The sequence below is a fragment of the Oryctolagus cuniculus genome, chromosome 3 (assembly GCF_964237555.1).
Source record: "Oryctolagus cuniculus chromosome 3, mOryCun1.1, whole genome shotgun sequence".
Classification (NCBI taxonomy): domain Eukaryota; kingdom Metazoa; phylum Chordata; class Mammalia; order Lagomorpha; family Leporidae; genus Oryctolagus; species Oryctolagus cuniculus.
In genome coordinates this window covers 161,091,625-161,111,476 of record NC_091434.1, presented here as the reverse complement: position 1 = coordinate 161,111,476, position 19,852 = coordinate 161,091,625, and the positions used below count along the sequence as shown (strand labels likewise).

The 19,852-nt window shown below is 37.5% G+C and overlaps 1 protein-coding gene across 18 annotated transcripts in view; it reads left to right on the top strand.

The window, feature by feature from the left end:
* Nucleotides 1-19,852, top strand: part of POT1 (protection of telomeres 1) — a 161,173-nt gene that overhangs the window by 71,040 nt on the left and 70,281 nt on the right. For all 18 annotated transcript variants that reach the window (XM_070071278.1, XM_051848937.2, XM_008258246.4 and 15 more), the window contains 2 exons: nucleotides 4,566-4,735; nucleotides 6,232-6,317. In XM_070071278.1, coding sequence (XP_069927379.1) covers nucleotides 4,566-4,735; nucleotides 6,232-6,317 — 256 coding nt within the window. The remainder of the gene's footprint in view (nucleotides 1-4,565; nucleotides 4,736-6,231; nucleotides 6,318-19,852) is intronic.

The window sequence follows — 19,852 nt, the reverse complement described above, 5'->3', positions numbered from 1 at the left end:
ATTTCCTTCTGTTTCCCTAGGTTGTTGTGTTTCTCTGTTTGTCTTGATCAGCACTTAGCAGTGTTTTCTATATAATGAAGAGGAAGTAATATCTGCTAGTGAATGAATCAGTGAATGCTATGAATGTTTTTAGATTTTTTCTCTTTATAATCATTGTTTTATTTTGCCCACTAGAGGGTGATATGAGCACACATAATCAAGAAATATGGCATGTTATTTCTGTTGAAAAAACTGAGCATTATTTGTAGTACAGTATAAAAATGAAAAGCATTTTTTCTACAAGAAACATAACTCTGGACTTTAAAGTAAATTCACAACACATTTTTTGTTTTCTGACAATCCATATAACATTAAGCTAGGAACTCTTTATTTACATGATTAATAAAAATGAATTTTGAACAATGAATTCTTATCAGCACTTTGACATATATTTCAAATTGCATTTTTATATCAAAATAAATGAAACCAATTCAAGAGACTTAGAACTTTTTTAATAAAGAGGATAATCATTACAATTTAAAGTATAATAAACTTGATAATCAGTACATTTTACAGCCTAAATTGTTCTTTGTGCTTTTTCACTCTTTTCTAAATGTTGCTTTTTATGTGACTTATGTCATCCCCAGACATTTTACACAGACACATGCATACCTACTTGAATTTCAAACTTGTTGTTTAGAAGTTAGAAATATATATATATATATACATATTTGGACAGGCAGAGTTAGAGATAGAGAGAAAGGTCTTCCTTTTCCATTGGTTCACCCCTCAAATGGCTGCCACGGCCAGCGCGCTGTGCTGATCCAAAGCCAGGAGTCAGGTGCTTCCTCCTGTTCTCCCACATGGGTGCAGGGCCCAAGCACTTGGGCCATCCTCCACTGCCTTCCCAGGCCACAGCAGAGAGTTGGAATGGAAGAGGAATGACGGAGACAGAATCCAGCGCCCCAACCGGGACTAGAACCAGGGATGCTGGCGCCGCAGGTGGAGGATTAACCAAGTGAGCCACAGCGCCGGCCAGAAATATATTTTTAAATACTCAGTCCTGTCCCCGTATGCTTTTTAAATAATTATAAAACATATATAAAACACACATAGGCATAATTATGTTTTTGCTTTCAGTGGTCCAGTAGCTGTAGTTAGACTGGTTATTTTGAGTCAAGTACATGAAAATAAAAATAGTAAACCTAGGGGCTGCTGCTGAGGCACAGTGGGTTAAGCTATGCCCTGCAGCACCAGCATCCCATACTGGCTCTGCTTTGAGTCCCTGTTCCACTTCTGATTCAGCTCCCTGCTAATGCATCTGGGAAAGCAGTGGGAGATGGCCCAAGTCCTTGGGCCCCTGCACCCAGGTGGGAGATGCAGAGGCTCCTGCCTCCTGGAACAGACCTAGCTGTTATGGCCATTTGGGGAGTTAACCAGAGGGTGGAAGATCTCTGTCTCTCTCTACTTTTCAAATAAATATTTTTAAAATATTAAAACTAAAGTGAGAATCTTGACAATTTATGGAGAAAAAAATTTTTTCCCTAAAGGGATATATTTTAGTAGTTATATTTGTTTTTATTTTTTAGTGTTTCTGTATTATACTTTAATAACATTGTAAACTCTATTTTTATAACTTTTTGTTTGTGATTACTTCACTTGTAATTTTGGATTCTTATCATATGATTGATGAGATTAAGCAAATACTTATCTTTTATGGTAAAACATCTAGTACTTTTTATTTTTAAATATTTATTTATTTGAAAGGCAGAGTTACAGAGAGGCAGAGACAGAGAGAGAGAGGTCTTCCATCCGATGGTTCACTCCCCAAATTGCCTCAACGGCTGGAGCTGCGCTGATCTGAAGCCAGGAGCCAGAAGCTTCCTCTGGGTTTACCATTCGGGTGCAGGGGCCCAAGGACTTGGGCCATCTTCTACTGCTTTCCCAGGCCACAGCAGAGAGCTGGATCGGAAGAGGAGCAGCCAGGACTAGAACTGGCGCCCATATGGGATGCTGGTGCTTCAGGCCAGGGCGTTAGCCCGTTGCACCACAGAGCTGGCCCCCATCTAGTACTTTTCATAATATATTTAGTCATGCTTAAAAACAAACCACAATGCTGCCTCCAGAAGGATTTCTGATAACAATTTCTCAACCTTATTTAGTAGTCTTATTTTTATAAACAAATTTCATCCTGGCTTGTAAAATTGTTTTGTTATGAAATATAATAGTAAAGAAGATAGTACAATAAACACCCATGTGCTCACCACTTAAACTTATTCCTGAATGTGTTTCCACAAAGTAAATCTACATTGAACTTTCTTTGTCCCTACCTACCCGCATATTTCTGATTAGGGACTTGACTAAGCCCCTTTCTGTACCTCAATATGTAGGCATGTATACCCATGTTTATTATGCTTTTACTTCTTTGGATTTTTTGATAAGGTAAGACCTGCTCTTTGATTCTTCAAACTTATTTGGCTGTTCTCTTTCTGTACATACTTGGTTTTCAAATTCTGAGAAAAGACACTGAAGATTTTGATTGAAATTGCATTGAATTTAAAGATCAATTTGGAGGCAATTATAATTTTTTAATATCAAAGCTTTTTGTCCATAAATACGTTTTTCTCTGATTAGGCCTTCTTTCAAGTTCTTTATAGATTATAGACGTGTGTGATACTAGTATTATATGTGTATGTGGTACTAGTATTATATGTGTATATAGTATTATCTATGTGTACACACACACACATTTCATAAAATAATAAACATTCAGAAAGAATGCAATACAAATCGCATTTTTTTTAATTTTCTTCTAGTATGTCTCTTTGGGCACCATGAGGAAAATTATTTTTCTTTTATTTTTTTTCTTTCTGTTTTTTTCACTGTTTTTTTTTTTTTTTTTTCCTACTCCTATGCCATGATGCAGATAAAAGTAAAAAGTCACGGAGAAAAAGACCAGATAGCTCCTCCTCACAATGTCCATAATGGAAGTAGGATGAGTCCCCCTTACTTTGTTTTCCTTAACCTCCCTCCCTTGGAGCTGAAGAGTAACGGGAAATTTAAGAAAAGCTACAATAAGCAGACATGGAAGATTGATTAGCTATATTCATCTTTTTTTAATATTCTCCCCCACATTTGTCTTTTCTGTTATAGACGAAATCACCTCTATTACACTAAACTTATAAGAAAAAAAGAATTGTAGCCCCATTAGGGGCTACATCAGGTCTATGCAGAGGAATTAAATTCACTAGTTAGTGACTCCTTTTGTTCATAAAGTTTCACAGGCCAGCACTGCGGCTCACTTGGCTAATCCTCTGCTTGCGGCGCCAGTACCCCGGGTTCTAGTCCCGGTTGGGGCGTCGGTTCTGTCCTGGCTGCTCCTCTTCCAGTCCAGCTCTCTGCTGTGGCCCGGGAAGGCAGTGGAGGATGGCCCAGGTGCTTGTGCCCTGCACCCGCATAGGAGACCAGGAGGAAGCTCCTGGCTCCTGGCTTCAGATCGGCGCAGCGCGCCAGCCGCAACTTTCCAGCTGTAGTGGCCACTTGTGGGGTAAAACAACACAAAAGGAAAAAGTAAGACCATTCTCTCTGTCTCTCTCTCTCTCACTGTCTAACTCTGCCTGTCAAAAAAAATAAATAAAAAAATAAAAATAAAGCTTCACAATAATACAAAAGGCCTTCAAAATGCTTCAGGAAAAATGGAATTAAAAGAGAATTTGTTTTGGTGCAAACCAATTTTAAAATCCATACTTTTTTCCATAATACACTTTTTCCATGAAGTTTTTGAAGGGCCTTGGTAAATATGATTTCATTTATATAGTCTGCTTTTTTGTAGCTATCAGTATGTTTGAATAGCATTTTGCATCTCATGTGAAATTTTCTTCATACAAAATTAAATTTTCCAAAAGTAAAGACATTCTTGCTCTAAATTTAGCAAAATAAACCATAGACCATTTGTTCAAAACTGTATAATCCCATATTTGAACTCAGACTGTTTAATATCAGTGGTATGAGCACAATTTTTTTTTCATAAAAGTCTTGTTTCTGTGAGCTTTCTGTGGGATAAATGGATGTGTATTATTTTAATAGTCACACATTTAAATTGTTTCCTTTTTCCTCATAATGAGAGTCTTTTATTGATCATATTTAATTAACTTTACCTTAAACTTTTAGGAAAAGCAAAAGCAAGTTATTTTCAGAAACCTTAATTAGTGTGCTTGAATTTCATTTAGGTAATGGAGCCCTTACCTATGTTTTATTAATGCTAAGATGCAATATGTTTTCCACATTTTAATATCTATAAAATGGAAATAGGTCTTCCAGTTGAGTGTGTGTGTGTGTGTGTGTGTGTGTATTTCTACACATGGGGATCATCTGCATGGACATGCCCCATGTATACATTTGGTTTTAAGATAGTGTTCATGCATCTGATTTTCAGCCACACCAGTTTAATGTATCTGTTACGTTTTCTGATTGATCAGTGTCCCCGGTAGTTGGCAGTGATCACTGCCCCACATTGGTTGTTAAAATTTCAAATATCAGAAGTTGTTTGTTTTTTCTCCACTTTCTAAATGATAATCTATTTTCAGATTGGAAGCTTTCTTAGAATCTATAGTCTCCATACCAAACTACAGTCAGTGCATTCAGAGAGCCAGGCAACATTGCTGTGTCTAGAGTTTCATCTCCATGGAGGTACCAGTTATGGCCGGGGAATCACGGTCTTGCCGGAGAGTAACTCTGATGTGGATCAGCTGAAAAAGTAAGCATTTAATGTATCCTGTCTAGTATCTCTTTGGAAAATGTAAAGGCATTCATTATAATATAAGGAAATATAAGGAAAATATAAGGTATTCATTAAGCTGATTTCTAAGGTAATAATTTTCCTGGGAGGTCAGATAGGTTTCCTTTGTTCCTTAAATCCTTCTGTGTTTTTCAATATTTTTTTTTTTAACAAATGAGCCAGATAAAGCAATCCAGTGATGATTTAAGATAATTCAGCACCAGCATAGCTGAGGCCATAGTTTTTTTCCAACATTAGAAATTGCTTTTTTTTAAAAAAAAATTTTAAGTTTTATTTATGTACTTGAAAGATGGAATTATAGAGGGGAGAGGCAGAGGGAGAGAAATCTTCCATCGCTGTTTCATTCCCTTAATGGCCACAATGGGCCAGTCCGAAGCCAGGAGCCAGGAGCACTTGTTCTCCTCTGCTGTTCATATTTTCAAAGGATAGCAACAACCTGTGAAAACTAGACCTTAGACAAAGTTTGGAAAACTTGATACACACCAACAATTCCTATATTTCTAAAGTGCTTCTTATTAAATAGACAATAGAAGTCAGCTATTTTCTAGTCTTAGTGTGTTACTTTTTTTTTAAGCAGAAAGTCAATGGTATCTTATATCCTCTGCATATTTATTTTTTGAAGGATTCCTAGTGCATACTGTATGCAGACATATTTTGATCAGTATTCCAGAGAATTTTTATTTGAAAGGGAGAAAGAGACAGAGCCAACCCCCATTCACGGGCTCACCCATCCAACCCTGCCCTGCCCCACAAAAGGAATTCACTCTAGATTGAATAAATGAATTAACAAATGTCTCTAATGTGAGTGGCAGGAACCCAGCTATTTTTGAGCCATCACTGTTGCCCTCCCAAAGTCTGTAGCAGAAAGAAGCTGTAATAGGTAAATGGAGCCAGGTTTGAATCCCAGGTACTCTGATATAAGATGCTGGTATCTCAATAAGTGTCTTAATTGCTAGGGCACATGTGAAATTTTATTTAAAAGTTTAATACATGTCTTCAAAAAGAAACCATACTGTTAGTAAATTAAAATGAAATAACTACTATCTTAAGTTGTAATAGATAGAAATCATTATGACTCTGACTTTAAAATCAATTAAAGAAACTTCTGTTTCACTAATTTTCTGTCTGGTTTAAATCTCATTATAATATGTGACATTTGTTAATTCATTTATTCAATCTAGAGTGACACTGTTCAGACTCACCATATCCATATCCATTAAATTCCCAGCTTATTTTTGTTTGTAATATTCTGTCATCCCACTATTCCACTTATATATTTCTAAACTTGGGATTTTGAGGACTTGAAACCTCGGTTAATCTGATAAAAGGTATATACCCTTAATTGAAGATAATGTATTCATACAGTATTTCATATATTATTTCAATGCATTCCTAGGTTTTGTATGTGGAGCTGCTTTGTTTTATGCAATTTGAAACTATGCTTTCAATTATAGGGCTCTAGAATCTGCAGATTTGACCAGTCAACATTCAGATCGTTTCTGTCAGTCAGAACATGAGGACAGTTTTCCAACTCCTTCAAGTAAGGGAAAATTTTAATTAAATAAATAAGTTTATCAGTGTAATTATATTTTAATGTCTTCCTCTCTCTATTCATATATTATAAAGGAATACCCTAAATTTTTATCGGTGTCTTATGCAAAGGTAAGAATGGTTCCTATCTAAACTATGTAATTAAATTTTGAAATTGGAGAGATAGTAATTATTTGTTATATATATAAAATGAATATGTGAGTGAACTCATTAAAAAAATATGGGGGAGGCATTGGGCTACAGTGAGTTAGGCCCACTGCTTGGAATGCCTGGACCCCACATCAGAGTATTGCTTTTAGTCTGGCTACTTCACCTCCAATTCAGCTTCCTGCTATTATGCATCTTGGAAGGCAGAAGGGATCGCTAAAGTGGTTGGGTTCCTGGCCCCAACATGGGAGACCAGGATGGAGTTCTAGGCTCCTGGCTTCTCCTTGATCCAGCCCTGGCTGTTGAATACATTTGGGGGTAAACCAGTACATGGAAGATCTCATTACCTCTTTTCTCTCTCTCTTTCGCTCTGCCTTTCAAATAAATAAACATTAAATATATATACACATATATATGTGTATGTTTAACTTCCTAGACAGTTATTTTGCTCGTCAGTTTGTAAAAGGAACAAAGGTTGCTTATGCCTTTTTATTTCAAACAACTCAAGTATGTTTTGCTCATAAATGCCTTTGATGTATGAGTATACAGTATCCAGTCATTATTGAATTAATCAAGTGTCTAATTATAAGAAATTAACAAACAGTGGGATGTATGTTTATATTATTGTCTACCTGAATATGTGACTATTCACTTCTGAATTTAAAAATTCTCAGTATGCTTTCCTTTACTGTTTTCTCTTAATATCTGCTTATGCATTTTGGGACCTAGAGTCATATTTCATCCCAGTTCCTTGTTTTACAGTCTAACTCCCATCCTGTTATGATCCAAAGAATCATTTTATAATGTTTATTTTTTTCTCTATCAGTAACAAATACATGAAAATTAGCATGCATTTCTTGTAAGAACCTGCATACATTATTATTTCATCCTAGCAACACTCCTATAAGATATATTGTTTTTCCCTTTATTGAAAGGAAACTGAAACTTTGATAAGCTTCCTGTAATTTGCTCACAGGTACTTAGCTGTTAACTGATGGCAAAGCAAGTAAGATTCAAATCTAGGCTGTTTGGTTTTTCATATATACTTTAAATTTATTTCCTCCTTCCCTCTGTTTCCTGTTGCCATGGTGGTGGCATTTTAGTCTGATGTATGATTAGCAGAACTACCATTAGAAGGTCAATTTAGTTGATAGTCATTTAAACATAATCTAATTTGTAATTACACTTTTTGAAGTCTCTTTTCTCCTTTTAAAAATGATCCTTTTATTACTTTTAAATTGTAAAGTGATATGTCATAATATAAAATTTTATAACTTTCCCCATGCCTTTATGCTATGTTTCCTGAAGTAGAATTAACAGTTTATTGTTGTTCCTTCAATACTTTCACATGTATACAAATATACATACCTACCTAAAAAGACAGGTTGGTTTTTTCCCATTTTAAATTTTTACCAAAATGGAATTTTACTGTAATAGTTGCTTTCCTTAATCTATTAGAATATAACTTTTTTGATTGATTTATTTGAAAGAGTTACAGGGGGCGGCAGAGAGAGAATTCCTATCTGCTGGTTCACTTACCTAATAGCTGTCATAACAAGTGCTAGAGCAGGCCAGAGCCAGGAGCTTCATCTGGGTGTTCCACATGTGTGGCAGGAGCTTAAGTACTTGAGCCATCTTCCACTGCTTTCCCAGTGCATTAGCAGGAAGTGGATCTGAAGCAGAGCAGCTGGGACTTGAGCCAGCACGTGTATGGAATGCTGACGTCACAGGCAGCAGCATTACCTGCTAGGCCACAACACTGGCCCCTGGAACTTTATTTATATAGCCATTCTCCATTCTTCTCCATTTGGCAGACATTTCAGTAGTTGTCAGATTTTTGTCTTACAAGTAATATTTTTAAATATTTTTTAAAAATCCTTGAACAAGTTTATTTCTATGCTCTATTTACTTCTATTTCTCTAAAATAAACTAACAGTGGGGATAATATATCAAAGGTAGGTACATGTTTTATTTTAGTATATATTTACCTAAAAAGCTCACAGGAATTTATATCCACATAGCATTGTAGGATAAAATATTATTTCCACACACCCTGGTGCTATTGCATGTTAACAAGCTTGGTAACTTTTTGACCATTTAACAGGTGAAAAAGTGATATTTTAATTTTCCTGTCTGTTTGGAAACTTAAAAATCTCATGGTACATCTATTAGTTCTTCAGGTCCCTTTTCTTTGATTTGTCTGCTATTAGCCTTTATCTTGTTTTCTTTCCTTATCAGCTTTTGAGAGACCATGTGTGTTTTATGCATTTTAATTTATTTTTATATAGAAAGCTTATATTTAATAAATATAAATTTCATAAGTAAAACTTTTGGATTATAGCAGTTCTTCTTCCCATACCCACCCCCTTACCCACAAACCATCCCACCTCCTACTCCCTCGCCCATCCCATTCTTCATTAAGATTCATTTTTAATTTTCTTTATATACAGAAGATCAACTCTATACTAAGTAAAGATTTCAACAGTTTGCACCCAAACAGTTACACAAAGTATAAAGTACTACTTGAAGACTAGTTTTACCGTTAATTCTCATAGTACAACACAATTAGGACAGATGTACTACATAGGAAGCAAGTGCACAGTGACTCTTGTTGTTGATTTAACAATTGACACTCTAATTTATGACGTCAGTGATCACCCAAGGCTCTTGTCATGAGATCCCAAGGCTATGTAAGCCTCTTGAGTCCGCAAACTCCGACCTTATTTAGACAAGGCCATAATCAAAGTGGAAGTTCTCTCCTCCCTTCAGAGAAAGGTAACTCCTCCTTTGATGGCCCCTTGTTTCCACCGGGATCTCACTCACAGAGATCTTTCATGTAGGTCATTTTTTGCCACAGTGTCTTTACTTTCCATTCCTAAAAGGTTTTCATGGGCTTTTTAGCCAGATCTGAATGCCTTAAGGGCTGATTCTGAGGCCAGAGTGCTGTTTGGGTATATGTAATTCTATGAGTCTTCTATCTGTTCTGCTTCCCATGTTGGATTGTTCTCTCCTTTTTAATTCTATCAGTTATTATTAGCGGACACTTGGTCTTATTTATGTGATCCCTTTGACACTTAATCCTATCTTTATGATCAATTATGAACTTAAATTGATCCCTTTAACTACTAAGATGGCATTGGTACCTGCCAACTTAATGGGATTTGGAGTCCCATGGCAAGGTTTTAGCTGTACCCATAGGGGTAAGTCCGAGGGAATGTGTGCCGAACTATATCTTATTCCCAGTCTTATTATTACCAGGGATCAATCTTCAATTGGATTTAAACACTTAAGAATAATTCTATGCTAAGTAAAGAGTTCAACCAATAGTATTAAGTAGAAAAATAAAATACTAAAAAGAATAAAATAATAAGCTGTTCGTCAATAGGACAAAGGCTGATCATGTCATTGCTTCTTTTTTTTTTTTTTTTTGACAGGCAGAGTGGACAGTGAGAGAGAGACAGAGAGAGAAAGGTCTTCCTTTGCCGTTGGTTCACCCTCCAATGGCCGCCGCTGCAGCCGGCGCACCGCGCTGACCCGATGGCAGGAGCCAGGATCCAGGTGCTTTTCCTGGTCTCCCATGGGGTGCAGGGCCCAAGCACCTGGGCCATCCTCCACTGCACTCCCTGGCCATAGCAGAGAGCTGGCCTGGAAGAGGGGCAACCGGGACAGAATCTGGCGCCCCGACCGGGACTAGAACCCAGTGTGCCGGCGCCGCAAGGTGGAGGATTAGCCTATTGAGCCACGGCGCCGGCCCATGTCATTGCTTCTTATGTTGACAGTTTCACTTCTACAGGTTTCCTTTTAGGTGCTCAGTTAGTTGTCACAAATCAGGGAGGTCATATGGTGTTTGTCCCTTAGGGGCTGCCTTATTTCACTCAGTATGATGTTTTCCAGATTCCTCCATTTTGTTGCAAATGACAGGATTTCATTTTTTTAACAACTGTGTAGTATTCCATAGAGTACATATGCCATAATCTCTTGAAATCTGGTATTGTGATGCATATGGCTTTATATTTGTTCTACAAGATTGCTTTAGCTATTCAAGGTCTCCTGTGTCTCCATATGAATTTCAGCATCATTTTTTCCAGATCTGAGAAGAAGGTCTTTGGTATCTTGATTGGTATTGCATTGAATGTATAAATTGCTTTTGGGAGAATGGACATTTTGATGATATTGATTCTTCCAATCCATGAGCATGGAAGATTTTTACATTTCTTGGTATCCTCTTCTATTTCTTTCTTTAAGGTTTTGTAATTCTCACCATAGAGATCTTTAACATCCTTGGTTAAGTTTATTCCAAGATAGTTGATGGTTTTCGTAGCTATTGTGAATGGGATTGATCTTATAAGTTCTTTCTCAACCATGGCATTACGTTTGTATACAAAGGCTGTTGATTTTTGTGCATTGATTTTATATTCTGCTACTTTGCCAAACTCTTCTATGAGTTCCAGTAGTCACTTAGTAGAGTTCTTTGGATCCCCTAAATAAAGAATCATATCATCTGCAAAGAGGGATAGTTTGAGTTCTTCCTTCCCAATTTGTATCCCTTTAATTTCTTTTTCTTGCCTAATGGCTCTGGATAAAACTTCCAGAACTATATTGAGTAGCAGTGGTGAGAGTGGGCATCCCTGTCTGGTACCAGATCTCAGTGGAAATGCTTCCAACTTTTCCCCATTCATAAATTGCTTTGATTATATTGAGGAATGTTCCTTCTATACCCAATTTGCTTGGAGTTTTCATCATGAAATGGTTTTGTATTTTATCGAATGCTTTCTCGGCATCTATTGAGAAAATCATATGGTTTTTCTTCTGCAGTTTGTTAATGTGGTGTATCACATTGATTGATTTGTGAACATTGAAGCATCCCTGCATATCAGGGATAAATCCCACTTGGTCTGGGTGGATGATCTTTCTGATGTGTTGTTGCATTCTATTGGCGAGAATTTTATTGAGGACTTTCGCATCTATGTTCATCAGGGATATTGGTCTGTAATTCTCTTTCAATGCTGCATCTTTGTCAGGCTTAGGGTTTAAGGTGATGCTGGCTTCATAGAAAAAGTTTGGGAGCATTTCCTCTTTTTCGATTGGTCTGAATTGTTTGAGAAGAATTGGAGTTAGTTCTTCTTTAAATGTCTGGTAGAATTCAGCAGTGAATCCATCTGGTCCTGGGCTTTGCTTTGTTGGGAGGGTCTTTATTACTGTTTCAATTTCTGTCTCAGTTATGGGTCTGTTTAGGTTTCCTGTGTCTTCCTGGTTCATTTTAGGTAGGTTGCAGGAGTCCAGGAATCTATCCCTTTCTGATAGGTTTCCCTGTTTGCTGGCATACAACTCTTTGTAGTAATTTCTTATGATTCTTTTTATTTCTATGGTGTCTGTTTTACATTCCCTTTTCCTCTCTGATTTTTTTTGAATTGGATCTTTTCTTTTTTTAGTTAGTTGGGACAATGGTGTGTCGATCCTGTTTATTTTTTCAAACACCAGCTCTTCTTTTGGCTGATCTTTTGTAATTTTTTTTTTATTAAATCCTATTGATTCCTTCTCTTTTTTAAATTAGTTCTCATCTCCTACTAGTTTTGGGTCTGGTTTGCTGCAGTTTTTATAGATCCTTGAGATGAATTGAAAGCTCATTTATTTGGTGCCTTTCAAATTTCTTGATGTAGGCACCTATTGCTATAAACTTTCCTCTTAATGCTGCTTTTGCTGTATCCCATAAGTTTTTTTATGTTGTGGTGTTATCCTCATTTACTTCCAGAAAGTTTTTGATTTCTCTTTTGATTTCTTCTGTGACCCAGTGTTCATTCAGGAGCATGTTGTTCAGTCTCCATGTGTTTGCATAAGCTCCAGGGATTCCTGGGTTGCTAATTTCCAGCTTCATTCCATTAATATCTGAGAAGCTACATGGTAGGATTCCAAGAATTGGAATTTGCCGAAACTTGCTTTATGGCCTAGTATGTGGTCAGTCCTAGAGTAGGTTCCATGTATTGCTGAGAAGAATATAAATTCTTTTATTTATTTTTTTGACAGTCAGAGTGGACACTGAAAGAGAGAGACAGAGAGAAAGGTCTTCCTTTTCCCTTGGTTCACCCCCAAATGGCCGCTGTGGCTGGCACGCTGCGGCTGTCGCACCACGCTGATCCGAAACCAGGAGCCAGGTGCAGCCTCCTGGTCTCCCATGCGGGTGCAGAGCCCAAGGACTTGGGCCATCCTTCAATGCACTCCCAGGCTACAGCAAAGAGCTGGACTGGAAGAGGAGCAACTGGGACAGAATCCGGCACCCCGACTGGACTAGAACCTTTTGTGCCGGCACCGCAGGTGGAGGATTAGCCTATTGAGCTGTGGCGCCGGTCATGAATGTAAATTCTTTAAGTGTAGGATGAAATGTTCTGTAGATATCTGTTAGATCCATTTGGGCTATGGTGTCAATTAAATCTACTGTTTACTTGTTGATCTTCTGTCCTGTTGATCTATTTCTGAAAGTGGAGTTTTGAAGTCCCCCAATACTATTGTATTGGAGTCTAAGTCTCCCTTTTAGTCTGTTAACATATCTTTTAAATAAACCTGTGCCCTGTAATTAGGTGCATATACATTTATAATAGTTGCATTTTCCTGTTGAATTGATCCCTTAATCATTATATAATGCCCCTCTTTGTCTCTCTTAACAGTTTTTGTGTTAAAGTTTATTTTGTCTGATATTAAGATGGCTATGCCTCCTCGTTTTTGGTTTCTGTTGGCATGGAATATCTTTTTCCAACCTTTCACTTTCAGTCTTCACGCATCTTTGTTGGAATGATGTGTTTCTTGTAAGCAGCAAATAGATGGGTTTTGTTCCTTAATCCATTCAGCTAGTCTGTATCTTTTAACTGGAGAATTGAGGCCATTATCATTCAATGTGACTATTGATAAGTAGTAACTTTGCCCTGCCATTTTCCCAAAGATATTTCTAATATATTCTTTGAACTTCCTGTGATCTTTTACTGGGAGGTTTTCTTCCTTTACCTTCTTTTGTACTGATGGCCGTGTTTTTATGTTTCTGTGTATAACACATCTTTAAGCATCTTTTACAGGGCTGGATGAGTGGTGACAAATTCTTTCAATTTCTGCTTGCTGTGAAAGTCTTTATTTCACCTTCATTCACAAATGAGAGCTTTGCAGGATATAATACTCTGGGCTGGCAGATTTTTTCTCTTAGTACTTTGGCTATATCTCGCCATTCCCTCCTAGCCTGTAGGGTTTCTGATGGGAAGTCTGCTTTGAGTGTAATTGAAGATCCTCTGAGAGTAATCTGACATTCCTCTCTTGCACATTGTAGAATCCTTTCTTTATGTTTCACTGTGGTGAGTTTGATTACAACATGGCATGGTGAGGATCTCTTTTGGTAATGTTTATTAGGGGTTCTATGAGCTTCCTGTACTGGGACGTCTCTGTCCTTCTCCAAACCCAGGAAATTTTCTGCTAGTATCTCACTAAAAAGGCCTTCTAATCCTTTCTTTCTCTCCATGCCTTCCATGTTTCTAAATATATTTCTAATATATACTTTTTCTTCCTTTACCTTCTTTCATATTGATGGCCGTGTTTCTGTGTGTAACACATCATTAAACATCTTTTGCAAGTTTCACGAGTGGTAACAAATTCTTTCAATTTCTGTTTGTTATTAAAGGTCTTTATTTTACCTTTGTTCACAAACGAGAGCTTTGCAGGTTATAATATTCTGGGATGACAGTTTTTCTCTCTTAGGACTTTGGCTGTATTTGCCATTCTCTCCTAGGCTCCAAGGTTTCTGATGAGAATTCTGCTTTGAGTCTAATTGGAGATCCTCTGAAACTAATCTGGCATTTCTCTCTTGCACATTTTAGAATCTTCTCTTTGTTTCACTGTGGTGAGTGTGATTACATTGTGTCATAGCGAGCATCTTTTCTGCTCATTTCTATTGGGAGTTCTATGGGCTTCCAGTACTTGTGCATCTCTTTCTCCAAACCTGGTAAGTTTTCTGCTAGTATTTCACTAAAACATCCTTCTAATCCTTTCTCTCTCTCCATGCCTTCAGGAACTCCTAGAACCCGAATGTTGGGTCTTTTTTAAATATAGTTTCATGTAGATTTCCAACAGTGTATTTTAGATTTCTAACTTCCTCTTTTTATCTTTGTTTCAACTGTATACTTTCCTCCGCTTTGCCTTATAAGTAAATATTCTGTCACTGATTCTGTTGTTAAGGCTCTCCACTGCATTTTTTATTTGTTCTGTTGAATTCTTCATTTCATTTTGACTACTCTTTAATATCTCAATTTCATGTTCTGTTGAATTCTTCATTTCATTTTGATTCCTCCTTAAGATTTCAATTTTATGTGAGATTTTCTTTCATGTCCTGCATGGATTTCAGTAGTTTGTGCATTTGCTGTTGATTACTTCTATGTAACCTTATGATCAATTTTTGAGTTCCATTTCTTCTTTCTCATCGTCTTCATAATCTAGTATTGAAGTGTCATGTTCTTTTGAGAGTGTCATGTTCTTCCTTATTTTTTTTAAATTTTTATTTAATGAATATAGTGGTTCTTTCCCTCATATTCTGCTCCCCCAGCTCCTATCCTACTTCCCCCTCTCTCTTCCATCTCCCTCTTCATTATGGTTCATTTTTATTATGACTTTATATATAGAGGACCAACTCAGACTTCAATAATTTGCACCCACGCACACACACAACATATAGTGTACTGTTTGGGGAAAGACTTTGCAGTCCATTCTCATATTAAAATTCATTAGGGAGAGAGGTCCTACATGGGGTACGAGTACAGAGTGACTACTGTTGTTCTTTTAATTAACACTTTTTTTTTTTTTTTATGACATCATTGATCATCCGAGGCTCTTGCCATGGACTGCCAAGGCTATGGAAGCCTTTTGTGAACATAGACTCCATCGGTATTTGGACGCGGCCATAAGCAAAGTCGATGTTCTCTCCTCCCTTCAGAGAAGAGTGTCTCCTTTCATGACTTTTCCTTACTCAGGTCTCACAGAGATCCTCTGTGTAGGATATTTTTTTGTCACAGAGTCTTTGCTTTCCATGCCTGAAATGCTCTCACAGGCCTTTCAGCCCAAGTCTTCCTTGTTCTTGTTTCTTGGATTATTGCATTTGTTGTTTGGCATTTGTGGAGATACTCACTAGTTTTTTTGTTTTTGTTGTTGTTGTTGTTTTCTGCTGTGTCAGCTTTTATCATTGTACTATGACTCTGTAGATAAGTGGACCGTCTGCTTTCAGTGAATCTCTGGAGGCTTGTAGTGGGTATGGCCTGAGGGGTCTTTCCAGTTCTCCAAGGTTAAGGGCATGCCTAAGGTGACACAACCAGGTTTGCCACTGTAAATCTTATATTTTTTTAAATCAGAAGGGAAGTGTATATTCTGCTCAGCTGAGCTTTTCTCCTTGATGGAGACCAGTGCCTGAGTGCTAGCCCCAATGGGTATAATGTTCATCTGCTCTGTCCCAAGGAACACACCAAGGATCTGTGTAGTCCTCAGTGTAAGTTCAGTGTCTCTCACCATGTAACCAACAACCCCAAGCTTGTGGCTTCTCCCACTGAGACTGCTCATAATCAAAGCCACACCGTGAGTTCTCCCACACACCCTCAGTTTTTGTTGTTGTTGTTGTGGTTGTGGTTGTGGTTGTTCTTCACAGTCCCAGTTCAGAAGCTTCACACAGTCACAGGCTCCTAGCTCCCTGTTATGTCTCTCCACCAGAGTGAGGAATCTCTGCTCAGCTGATTGCCAGGCGTAGACACAAGCTGGCACAGCTGTTACGTATGTCCAAAATGGTACCCACACTATCGGCTTGTACGCCTTTGTAAGGTGATCAGAGAGAGAGAAGTGTCTCTGTACAGTCCTTTTTTTTTTCTCTCCTCTAGTTTGTCTATTATACTTTCCTCCAGGGGACTTCAAGCCTTGTTCCCTCTAGGCTCTTTCTACCAGTTTTTCACTAGTAGCTTGGGCTATTACAGTCTCCTCTCACCTCACCTTTCAGTGCTGGTGAGTAGGCTCTTGCTGTTGGAGTCCCGAGCCACGGGTGCCCATGCCCTCCATGTAGGTCCATCGTGTCCCTCTAATTTTGGTAGACTTTCCTCTGCCTTTTTTTCCCTCTTTCCTGAGACTACACTATCTCCACCTTAAAACTGTCTTCTCTTTGGCTCTAGCAGTTAGCTCCCTCCCTACTCCACCATCTTGGAACCCAAACTGTTGGTGGTTTTATTGCATTTTAATTTCTTAGTTGACTTTTGTTTAATGGTATCTTCATTGTTTCTACCTCTTGTTGGAATGATAGATATTGATAAAACAAATTGAGTGAAATTATACCATGTCAGCTTCAGACATCCTTAGGCATTGATTAATGATATAAAGGAACGAGGACTGGTGATGCATGTGTTTGTACACATGTATGATGACACATAAAATAAATTATAATATGCTGTTATCAATAAAAGAATGTAAGCTAAAGTAGTTGCAAAATACACTACTTTTTTTAAAAAAAGATTTATTTATTTATTTGAAACGCTGGGTTAGAGAAAGAAACTATGATCTTCTGATTCACTCCCCAAATTGCCACAATAGCCAGATCTGGGCTGCTCCAAAGCCAGGAGTTTCTTCCTGGTCTCCCATGTGGGTACAGATGCCCAAGCACTTGGACCATCCTCAGCTGCTTTTCCAGGCTAGTAACAGGAGCAGGGTGAGACTTGAACTGGTGCCCATATTTGATACCTACTGTGCCACAACACCACCTCCAGCAAAATATGGATACTTTTTAAGTCTGTTCTTCATTTTAGAAGGTATTTTGTAATGCTGGTGACTTTTTAAATTATTTTGTTTAAAGAATACAACCTCACATTTAATATATACAGATTTGGGAACATGAGAATTCTTCCCCCCATACCTCCCTGCCACCCTTATTCTGCCCTCGTTTCTCTTCCCTCTTCTTTTACCATTCTAATTTTTTTACAGCATTCAAATTTTCAGATAATATTTATACTCATAAAATTAACCCTACACTGAGTAGAGTTCACTGATAAGTATGAAGAAAAAAGGGGGAAAAAAAGCCAAACAAACTTAAAAAAAATTATTCCTTGGCAGTAAAGGCAAAGGATTTTTAAAATCAGTGCATCTTAGGGAGAGAACGATCCAACATGGGAAGTGAGATACACAGCAGACCCATAGAATGGCAGATGTCCTAAACAGCACTCTGGCCTCAGAAATAGCCCTTAAGGCATGTGGATCTGGCTGAAAAGCCCATGAGAGTATTTCAGGCATGGAAAGCCAAGACACTCTGGGGGAAAAAAAAAAAAAAAAAAAAAAAACTAAATGAAAGATCTCCGCGAGAGAGATCCCAGTGGAAAGAACAGGTCATCAAAAAAGGAGGTACCTTTCTCTGAAGGGAGGAGAGAACTTCCACTTTGACCATGGCCTTGTCTAAATATGATCAGAATCGGTGAACTCAAAAGGCTTCCATAGCCTTGGCAACTCATGACAAGAGCCTAGGGTGATTACTGAGGCCATAAACAAGAGTGTCAATTCGTTAAGTCAACAACAGGAGTCACTGTGCACTTACTCCTCATGTAGGATCTCTGTCCTTAATGTGCTGTACATTGAGATTTAATGCTATAACTAGTACTCAAACAGTATTTTTCACTTTGTTTCTTTGTTTCTGTGTGGGAGCAAACTGTTGAAATCTTTACTTAATGTATGCTAAACTGATCTTCTGTATATAAAGAGAATCGAAAATGATTCTTGATGTGAATGGAAGGGGAGAGGGAGTCGGAAAGGGGAGGGTTGCGGGTGGGAGGGACGTTATGGGGGGGAAGCCATTGTAACCAATAAGCTGTACTTTGGAAATTTATATTCATTAAATAAAAGTTTAAAAAAATTAAAAAAAAAGTGTCAGTTTTTTCCTACAGTTTACATGTTAGGTACTCTATTATTTACCACAGATCAGAGAGACAATGTGGTATTCGTCTTTTTGTGACTAGCTTATTTCACTAAGTATAATGGCTTCCAGCTGCATCCATTTTCTTGTAAATGAAAGGTTTTCAATTTTTTACCACTATGTAGTATTTCATAGTGTATATATACCATAATTTATTTATCTAGTCCTCACTTGTTGGATATCTGGGTTGATTCCATATCTTAGCTATTGTAAATTGAGCTGAGATTAACATGAGTGTACACATCTCTATTTCATTTCCTTTGATAAATTCCCAGGAGTGGACGGCTGGTCATATGATAGGTCTATATTAAGCTTTCTGAGATGCCTCCATATTGTCTTCCACAGTGGTTGTACCAGTTTACATTCCCACCAACAGTGGATTAAGCTACCTCTCCACATCCTCAATAGCATTTATTTTTTGTTGATTTCTGTATGAGGGCCTAGAAATCTAATGGGGGTGAGGTGAAACCTCGGTGTGATTTTAATTGACATTTTCCTGATGGGTAGTGATCCTTAACATTTTTTCATGTGTCTATTAGCCATTTGAATTTCCTCTCTTGAAAAATGTCTGTTTGGGTCCTTTGCCCATTTCTTGACTAGGTTATTTGTTTTGTGGTTGTTTAGTTTCTTGAACTCTTTGACAAAGGATTAACTTTCAGAATGTACAGTTTTATAGTTTGCAAATATTTTCTCCCATTCTATCAGTTGCCTCTTCACTTTGCTGAGTGTTTATTTTGCAATGCAGAAGCTTCTCAGTTTGATGCAAAACTACTTGTTGATTTTGGCTTTGATTGTCTGTGCTTCTGGGGTCTTTTCCAAGAATTCTTTCCCTATGCCAATGGCTTGTAGGGTTTTCCCAATTTGCTCTAATAATTTGATGATATTGGGTCATGGATTTAGGTCTGATCCATTTTGAGTGGATTTTTGTATAAGGTGTTAAGTGGGGTCTTGTTTCATGCTTCTGCATGTGGAGATCCAGTTTTCCTATCACCATTTGTTGAAGAGACTATCTTGATTTTTGCTCTTTTGTCAAAGATAAGTTGGTTGTAGATGTGTGGATTGATTTCTGGAATTTCTATTCTGTTCCATTGGTCTGCATGTCTATTTTTGTACTAGTACCAGGCTGTGTCGATTATAACTGCCCTGTAGTATGTCTTCAGGTCTGGTATTGTGATGCCTCCAGCTTTGTTTTTATTAAGATTGCACTAGCTATTCAGCATCTCTTGTGTTTCCCTATTAATTTTAGCATCATTTTTTCTATATCTGAGAAAAATATTAGTATTTTGGGATTGCATTGAATCTATAAATTGCTTTTGGTAGTGTGGACATTTTGAAGGTATTGATTCCTCCAGCCCATGAACATGGAAGATTTTTCCATTTTGTGTCTTCTTCTATTTCTTTAATATTTTATAATTTTCATC